This window comes from Microtus oregoni, unplaced genomic scaffold, assembly GCF_018167655.1.
Source record: "Microtus oregoni isolate MIOR12 unplaced genomic scaffold, Mior012 000010F_ref0000083, whole genome shotgun sequence".
NCBI classification, from domain to species: Eukaryota; Metazoa; Chordata; class Mammalia; order Rodentia; family Cricetidae; genus Microtus; species Microtus oregoni.
The window spans coordinates 25,051,113-25,059,465 of NW_024543069.1; the positions used below are offsets into that span (position 1 = coordinate 25,051,113).

The following is an 8,353-nucleotide window of genomic DNA, read 5'->3' on the forward strand; positions in this document are numbered from 1 at the left end:
ACCCAGGTAAGGACTCCCTCATTTCAAACTGCTGGTCAGCAGGGTACTATAAATTCTCCTCCTACTCAAACAAAGGACTATAGCTACCCCGCTGCTCTTGATCACCACCAAGAACTTGACAGTAAGACACTGTCGCTAAAGATACTACATGTCTAAGTCAAAGGTGCAGAGAAATCAAGTTAGCCTTCACAGGGCTCCAAGGGTCTATGCACACTATTAAGGGAGAAAAGTCATCCACATTCACACCCAGCTGTGAATCCAGAAAGCTAAAGCAATGGTTACCCTGGCAAGATCAGGCCCACGGGTGCGGTGATGGCATGAACGGTAGAGGAGTAACCAACCACTTTCTAACTGGATTTAAAGCTCACTTCTCAAAATGAAACTGGTACTATTTACTGGGCCAAACCCCACGGCTAGCTAGGTTATGAACTCTAGGAGAGAATCCAGAATTATTATGCTAAATGAGCATACTGATAAACTGTCCCCTAAAGTTATCTTAATAGCTATAGATTAGCTCGTTTCTCCACACTCACCACAGTAGCCTCTTTTAGCGGTAGATTGCAAAGAGCCACAACTATTCAATGTGCAGAGAATTAAGACTCTGGAATGCTTAACCACCAACACCTCCAAGGCTCAAGAGACATCTCAGAAGAAGGGGCAGAAAGATTTGAAGAGCCACGGGTAACAGCCATCTACAGCAAAACAGTATTTGTTGGGCAAGACAGGGCCCACACGAACTCACAGTGGCTAGGACTACAAGACTAAGACCTGAACAAGGTCAAGCCAACCAAAACCACAGCAGGGCTGTGGGAGTGGCTCCTAAGTTCCCACTCTTAGCTGAGGAGCTATCACAACAGCTGATGGCAACAGAGGAAGGAGTCCTCAGAAGCTACCCACGCTCTAGTACATAGTCCTACACCCATGCACATACAGACAGCATTAAGTAGTCTCAGTGCATTTAACACCACAGCACACGAAGCGAGGAGGGTAAAAGTGTTGGGGACAATGAGGGAAGAGCTGGAGGAGAGGGAATGGAAGGCAGATTTGATCAAAACATATGCATGTATGAAAAATCCTTAAGCAACAAACATGGAAGATCCTTCCCGCTGAGAAAAAGTTCATAGGAGAAGTGTAATAATAATGTTCTTCTATTTTTCAGATTTGGTATCTATTTTCTGTTGTGGAGACTTGTGGGGGGGGCTTGCTATGAAGCTTGGGTCAAATTCAGTCCTGTTGCTATGGTGTCCCATGTGGGAATACCACACAGGACTCAAATCTCTAAAATGTGTTTTAGCATGTAACAGCTAACACACACAACACACACACAACACTTAGCTTCACTGTCTCCTAACCCGCCCCCATTCTCTTCATCTTCCCAGGTAGTCAGCATATTGCAGGTCTGAGGGTTTTGTCTGAATATAAAAACGGTTTTAAGGTAACGTCAATGACCACAAAAAGAAAAAGCACCAGACACTAGAAATAGGAGCTGGGTAGGCAGGTCAAAGGTTAAGAGAAATCGCCACTTTTGTAGAGGACCAGGGTCTGTGGCCAGTACCCACCTCATGGCTCACAAACCACCTGTAAACTCCGGGGTAACCAACACCTCTTCTGACTTCCATGGGTGTCTACACATGGTGAACACACAGACACAATGAAATAGGAAAAGTACCATAAAGTCCTCTCCTCCGTCTCAGAAAGAAGGGCTCTCTTAAGCCATAGGTATGTGTGCACAATACAATAGCCACCCTCCAGTCAGACAGCTGCAGCTACTCAGCTATAGACCAAAAGACTTAACTGCAGACTAAAGACAAATCTGAAGATATTAAGAAAATACACTATCATTTTATTGATAAATTTAAAGAAATTTCACTCAAAATCAACAAGTAGTGAACTATTTCACTATCTTAAATGTTAAAAGTCAAGTTATTTTGTTGTTGCTGAAGCAGTGTCTCAGATACCCCAGGGGAGCTATCTAGCCAAGAATGACCTTGAACTTCGTATTCTCCTGCCTCCACTTCCCGACTGTTGTGCTGAATGCTGTGAGCACCAACCCGCACATGCTGCACACAGGAATAAACCAAGGCTCTCCTGCACGCTGGACCATCTGAGTCCCCAGCCCTAAAGCATGTTTTAAGTGTTCCATCAAAACAATAAACAAGAGTCAACTCAAAACCGCCACCTTAAAAAAAAAGAAATCCAACACTATGTGCTCACAATTGCTACTTCCCAAGCTTCAGAATGTCTATGCTAGGAAACATCATGGAAATGAAGTTTCATTGTTTACAAATACTGTGCTATTTAAAAGACTCGGGTTTTCCAAGTGTTAAGTTCCACTCGTGTGTTACTTATGACAGTTCCAGTCGTTAAAAAGATAAAAAATGCTGGGGGAGAGGGCCCTGGAAGTGCTTGCCTGAGGCTGACCCCCTGGAGCTCATTTCAAGCCTGCCTGGCCAAGTCCCCAAACCAGCACAGGAAGAGACCCTATTGAGACCCAAGGTAGGGACTGAGGAAGACCTCCCACTCTAGGCATATGTGTGAACAAATGACAAATGTGTGCTCACACACACAGCGAAAGACAGATGTTACTTACACACCATGTCCACAAACAGGAAAAGTATATGCTCAATGCTTGACTAAACAGTAAAAGGTTTTTTCTTTCATTTTCTTTGACTCAGGTGGCCCAGAGTGCACTATGGAGCTAGAGATGATTTTTAACTTATGATCTCTTATCTCCAATTTCTGAATGCAATAGTATCTATCGGGCATGTTTCACTATGCCCGGCTTTAAATTTATAATTTACTCTTCAAAAATGTCTGACCTGTATATACAAATATACACCATTTCCCTGTTTACCTGGGGACTACAGACAAGCACTAGAAAAATAGCCTGCACCACCACACCCTGTTTCCACAGTGCTAGGGAGTGAACCCAGAATCTCCTGCATGCTAGGAAACCACTCTACCAACTGAACTATGTCCTGATTTCTAAAATTAAATGTTTGGACACTAACAGCTTTCCAGTTATTCTGTCCTTCGTAAAAGACTTTCGGATTCTCAGGGAAGTCCCAGGAAGTGGGTCAGAAAGCACAGTTTAATTAACGATTCGGCCAATTCTCAACAGCTAATCAGAGGAAATGCTCTGCTCCAGAGCTGCTTCTCCATGGCATTACAACAGGTAAGTTTTGCTTCATTTGCATCTTAGAATCGGATTCTAAGTCGTAACATAATTTCTTCCTTTTATGAATTTTCAGGGTTATCTTTCAGATCTGAGAGTGAGACTTGGTTTTAACAAGTATCACAACCGAATCTTCTGAAAGTTTCAACCAGAAGACTAGTTCTGAGTTACAACGGCTCAGGTTTCCTCTTAAAATACCCCTTTACTAAGACTGAAAACACACTGGCCACAGTTTAGGGCACACCGACTGACTTCTTACAGTCAAGCATCTACTCCTTTGAAAATGTGGTGACTTGTTCCTCCACCCCAAAACTCGCCAGTTGCTCAAGCAACAGTGGCTACACCTCCACTTCTGAGGAACCCTTCATGCTTAAGAAGTTTCTTGGCTCCAATGAGAAAAAAAAATAAAAACACATAAATAATTACACTTGAATTATTAAGAAATCAAAAGGATGAAAATAAGATTGCTTTAAAAATATGAGCCAGAACTCTTATTTTTCTAAAAACTAATTTTTAAAATTAAGGTATAGTTCTAGTTGAAGAGTATCTTCACACACAGCCATTTGAAAGGCAAACTAAAAATATCCGCAAACACTGACTTTATCTTTAAAGGCACTCAAACAAACTGAAGAAGGTTGTATCTCTTTCCAAAAACATAATTTTACACTGTACTTCAAGTGTCCAAAGGGTTTTAGGCTTTGTTGTTGTTGTTGCTTTGTTTTAATGACAAATGCTTCATTTAACAGCTGAAGTTCCACCGATGATTAAAGCAGTCAAAAACTTGAGTCAAATTGGATTTTATAGAGAACCTCTATTTTTGTGAATTACAATATGAGAAATTGGTATTTTACTTTTTGGAACACTTGGTAAGAATATTGCACGTCAGACATAGTATATACCTTTAAAACACAGTGTGGCAAAAATAAAACCACCCTGGCTCTTTCTCTAAGAACTTTCCTAAGGTGTGAGTAACTTGACCTTTTAGATCCTTTAACCACAGGGATGTGCGTGAAACCACCTTGCTGTAACAATCTCTGCTAGGCTGTACAGTCAAGACCAGGAAGTTGAAAAGCTAAACGCTGCTGCGTTCAACTGGAGAATCTTAAGATCTGAGTTCCACCTGTGCCGCCGCCGAGACCCTGTCAGCCAGGGGTGACCACCGCGAGAGTGACCCCGGTGCAACATCTCAATTCCTCCTCCAAAAGGCCCCAGGCCCTTACATCACCCACCACCACCAGGTAGGGACTTCGCAGTTCCAGCTCCTGAGTCTCCTCCCAGCCACCTTCAGAAAGGTAAACAAGGACCACGAGCACCTAAATCTACAAATCTGCAACCTTCCTTCGAGGCAGACCGTCTTTGGCAATTCCCTAAGCGAGCACCCCACTTAAGACTTTGACCAAATACTTACTCAAAGCTCCCACTTGCCCCTCGTGGGTCGCTCCATGCTTTCCGGTTAGAGAAAGCACTCACAAACACCCGTGCAGAATCTAGTCACGAGTAGCAGCTTCGGCGCTTCCAATTAAAAGCGCCCCTCCCCAAGCAAGACCAAGTGTGGAAGCACTTCCCCGAGTACTAGAGTGGCCTCCCAGGCTGGAGGCACTGGCCCTTTAAAGGCCCTAGCTTCCTGTGCACGCGGTCCCTCCCTCCCCGCCGCCTCCCGCCCCGGCCAAGGGTCACACTAGACTTTAGGTTGCCCAGAGCCTAAAAGCCGTGGCCGCCCACTTGCACGGGCCCGACACCCTACCAGTGAGTGGGCACGCTCGACCACCTGCTCAGGCCACTTTGGATAAAAACCAAATCTGCTCCGGCCTCGGGAACCTTCGGCTACTGCGGGCCTGCACCTAGCTCTGCCAGCCCCGCGTCTTTTAGCCAGTCCACCGGCAGCCGGTGCCCCGAAGGGTGCGTGTGCCGCAAGCGGGATGTCGCCAGGACTCCAGCACAGACCTCAGTTGGCGGGTCGGGGGGAACCTTGACCGCCAAAAGCTGGGAGAGTGGGTGCGCGTGTGGGCGGGGAGCAGCCGCCCGAAGCCAGGCAGGTCCGGGGTGTCAAGTGGGGAGCCCTTCGAAGTGAACCCCCTCCGCTCCGACAGCTAGCTAACTTTCACGCCTGCTCTGGCGTTGCACTTAGTGCCCAAACAAGCCCTTTCCGGGTCCCACTTCGAACTCCCTCGCGTGCACCCGGTCCAAAGCTCCAGATCTCGGAGGAGCCCCCCCAGCACACCTGCCATTTCACACCCACTCTCCCCGCGCACGCCCTGTCATTTCCGGGACCCGCAAACCCACACCGCCGATCCTCCCGCCCGCCCCACCACGTCCCCCAGGGCCACCCCGAGAGGCCGCTCACCTTCCAGCCGGCCGAGCTGTTGCTGTCGCCCTTATCCTTGAAGTAGGGCACGCTCTTCACCATCCACTCGTAGATTTGCGACAGGGTGAGCCTCTTCTCGGCCGAGCTCTCGATGGCCTTGGTGATGAGGTCGGCGTACGACAGGTTGCCCCACGCGTTGCGACGCGAGGAACTGCTCTTGCGCGGCTGTCCCGCGAGTGGCCCGGCGGCGGCGGGGGGCACGGGTGGAGGCTGCGCCAGCGGCCCGGTCGGCGGGGGTTGCTGCGGCGGCGCCGGGTGCACGCAGCCCGCCTCGGGGCCCTGGAAGTCCCCGCACAGGCCCCTGCTGGCAGCTGCCGCGGCCGCCACAGCCACGCAGCCGGGCGCCCGCGCGAAGTCCTCACTCTCCTCCAGCAGGCTCAGGTTGCTCATGAAGTCGGTGCTGACAGCGGACGCCGAGGCCAGGGTCGCCCTGACATCGGGGTTGGTGGCCGCGCCGCCCGACGGCGCCGGACTGGAGGTGGTCGAGTTGGACTGGTTAAACTCCGGCCTGGGCAGCGGCCAGGTGCAGGAGCGCTGCCGAGGCAGCGGCTCGAAGTCCGGGTCGGTCTCCACCACCTGGGGCGCTTCGGCCATGGTGACCCCCGCCCCTCCCCCACCAGCAGAAAGGACCGGGAGCCGCGGCCACCGGGGGCGCGGAGCGGGGCGACCGGAGAGTCGCTCCGAGATTTGGGACCGCGGTCAGCGGACGCACGCCGGAGCGAGGCGCGCCGCGGCGGACGGACGCGCCCAGAACTTAACTTCGCTGCTGGGCCACCGCGGGTTCAGGATCCTCCGAGTTCGTGGCTTGGACGGGACACGGACCAGGCCGCGGGGCCCGGCAGCTCGGGCGCCACGCTCCTGCTGACAGGGCCGCGGACGCAAGAGCAGACGGGCGGACGCCGCGGGCCGCTCGCTCCTTCTCCCCGCGGCCGCGCGACAGCGGCGCTGCTGCCTGTTGAATGTGGCGGTGGCAGGGACTGCAGCGACTCCGCAGCCTCCCGACTTACGGGATCTGCAGAGCCTCCCCGCCCGCGGCGGCGCGCGCGCCGACCCGCCCCTGACTGACAGCCAGCGCGGCCAATGGACGCGCCACATCTCCGCCCAGCTAGCCAATGAGCGTGGGCCTGGGCGGGCGCTGCTCTCCCTCGGGAGGCGGCAGTAGGTTGGTGGGGGGTAGTGGGGTGTTTTTCTTTCTCACACACACTTTTTTTTTTTTCAATCTCCGTTATTATTTTTCTGTAATTTTCAAGTGTTTCTGAGTCTCTCGCCTCTCAGAGTTCGGATTGTTCGGAGGCAAACCAGCGAGGAGGCGGCGACCATACTTTTGTTTACTACAGAGTGCAAACGAGTACTCCTCGGAGCCCAAACCCCGACTCGAGGGGTGGCGCGGGGCCGGTGCGCGCTCCCGGGCGCGACGTGGGCGGCGGGGAGCCTCGTGGATTCCACTAAGCCCGCTCCGCCCACGCGTCTTCGCGGAGCTCCGGGGAAGTCGGTGGGGTTTGTTTTGGAGGAATGTTTTCTTAAGCTGGCATCTGTCCGGGCCGCCCCAGAAGATCCTACAGCGGAGACCAATGACTCTGCGGCTCCCTGTCCCCCCACTTCCCACGTTACCCTTGCACACCTGCGAGCTGAGACGCTGCGGTTCGGTCCAGCCCCCAGCTGCCAGTCATCCTGAACCCAGAAGAGGTGCGGCTCGGGGGAGAAGACACTACGTTTGCACAGACACACAGATCCAGTAGCGCCTCGGATCTGAAGTCTTCTGTGGGAACCGCTTTCCTGCCGCGGGAATCTCACTGTCCCCCTGAGAACCGGAGTGGTGGCCAAAGGGTCAGGAGAGCGTTTAGAGACAACCTTGGCACTTTATTACCCCTGGGTTGCTTAGTTCTTTTTATTTAGAATGGAAGCGAGGAGGTGTTGAGTGAAATCGAAAAAGGAGATCAGACCCAAGTGTTGGGGCACAGCCCCTCCTCTCCCCGGGGCACGGCCTCCACCCACCCCACCCCCCGCCCCGGGTCCTTTAAGCTTCCTGCTTCTGCGCCACCGGCCTGCTCCCACCTGCACCTCACTGTTCCCAGTGCGAGCTCATACATCTGGATATCTAAGATAGGCAGCAAGGCCAGAGGTACAAAGACAATGATCCTTTTCGTCTTACAGAGCAGGAGAAAACGTTTCCTAGCTTGGTTTTCTGATTTGCTTTCTCTTTTAAGAGAAAGATGGATGGCATTTTCTTTTAATGGATAGGATGCCTTAGACTTGAAGATGAGTATTAGGGTTTTGGATGTGTCCAAGAAAGACAGCTCCTAATTTCCTGTTGCTGTTGCATTCCATTCTTCTTTCCTACGTGGAATTCTTCTGTTTAAAAGGGGGCATCTAAAGAAAGGCAGGTTCTTGCAAAGGTTAAAACTATGTAGAGGTTTATTCCTCCTTGTCTCAAGCATCTCTCTAGTCCAGGCCACTATTTCTTCATAATCCTTTCATTGCAATGGTTTCCTAGTGATTTGAAAAGAGATGTGGGTGGCGATCCTGAACCAGAAGTGCTGGGGAGGGATGGAGGTTGGCTGTCATCTCTTCTCTTCACCTTGGCTAGAAATTCTGGCAGGTGGGGTCTTCTTTGGCAGCCGCTTGGAGACTTGAGTAAATCAGTGAGCATAAATGGACCACAAAGCACAACTCTTTGCTACTCCTTCCCATTCCAGTCCCAGTTTGCCGAGATGGGCCCACATTCAGACAGCCACACCCTGCAATAGGAGGAGTATTAGTGGATCATTCTTGGCAATGGAGCCCAGCTGTGAATTTGGCCCTAACCTCATTTC

The 8,353-nt window shown here is 51.3% G+C and overlaps 1 protein-coding gene across 1 annotated transcript in view; it reads right to left on the minus strand.

The window, feature by feature from the left end:
- The window catches only part of Foxo1 (forkhead box O1), an 81,576-nt gene extending 75,049 nt beyond the window's left edge, over positions 1–6,527 (minus strand). The window contains exon 1 of the mRNA XM_041659080.1: positions 5,520–6,527. Within this exon, the coding sequence (XP_041515014.1) occupies positions 5,520–6,134 (615 nt within the window). The 5' untranslated portion in view covers positions 6,135–6,527. The remainder of the gene's footprint in view (positions 1–5,519) is intronic.
- Between the last annotated feature and the right edge of the window lie 1,826 nt (positions 6,528–8,353).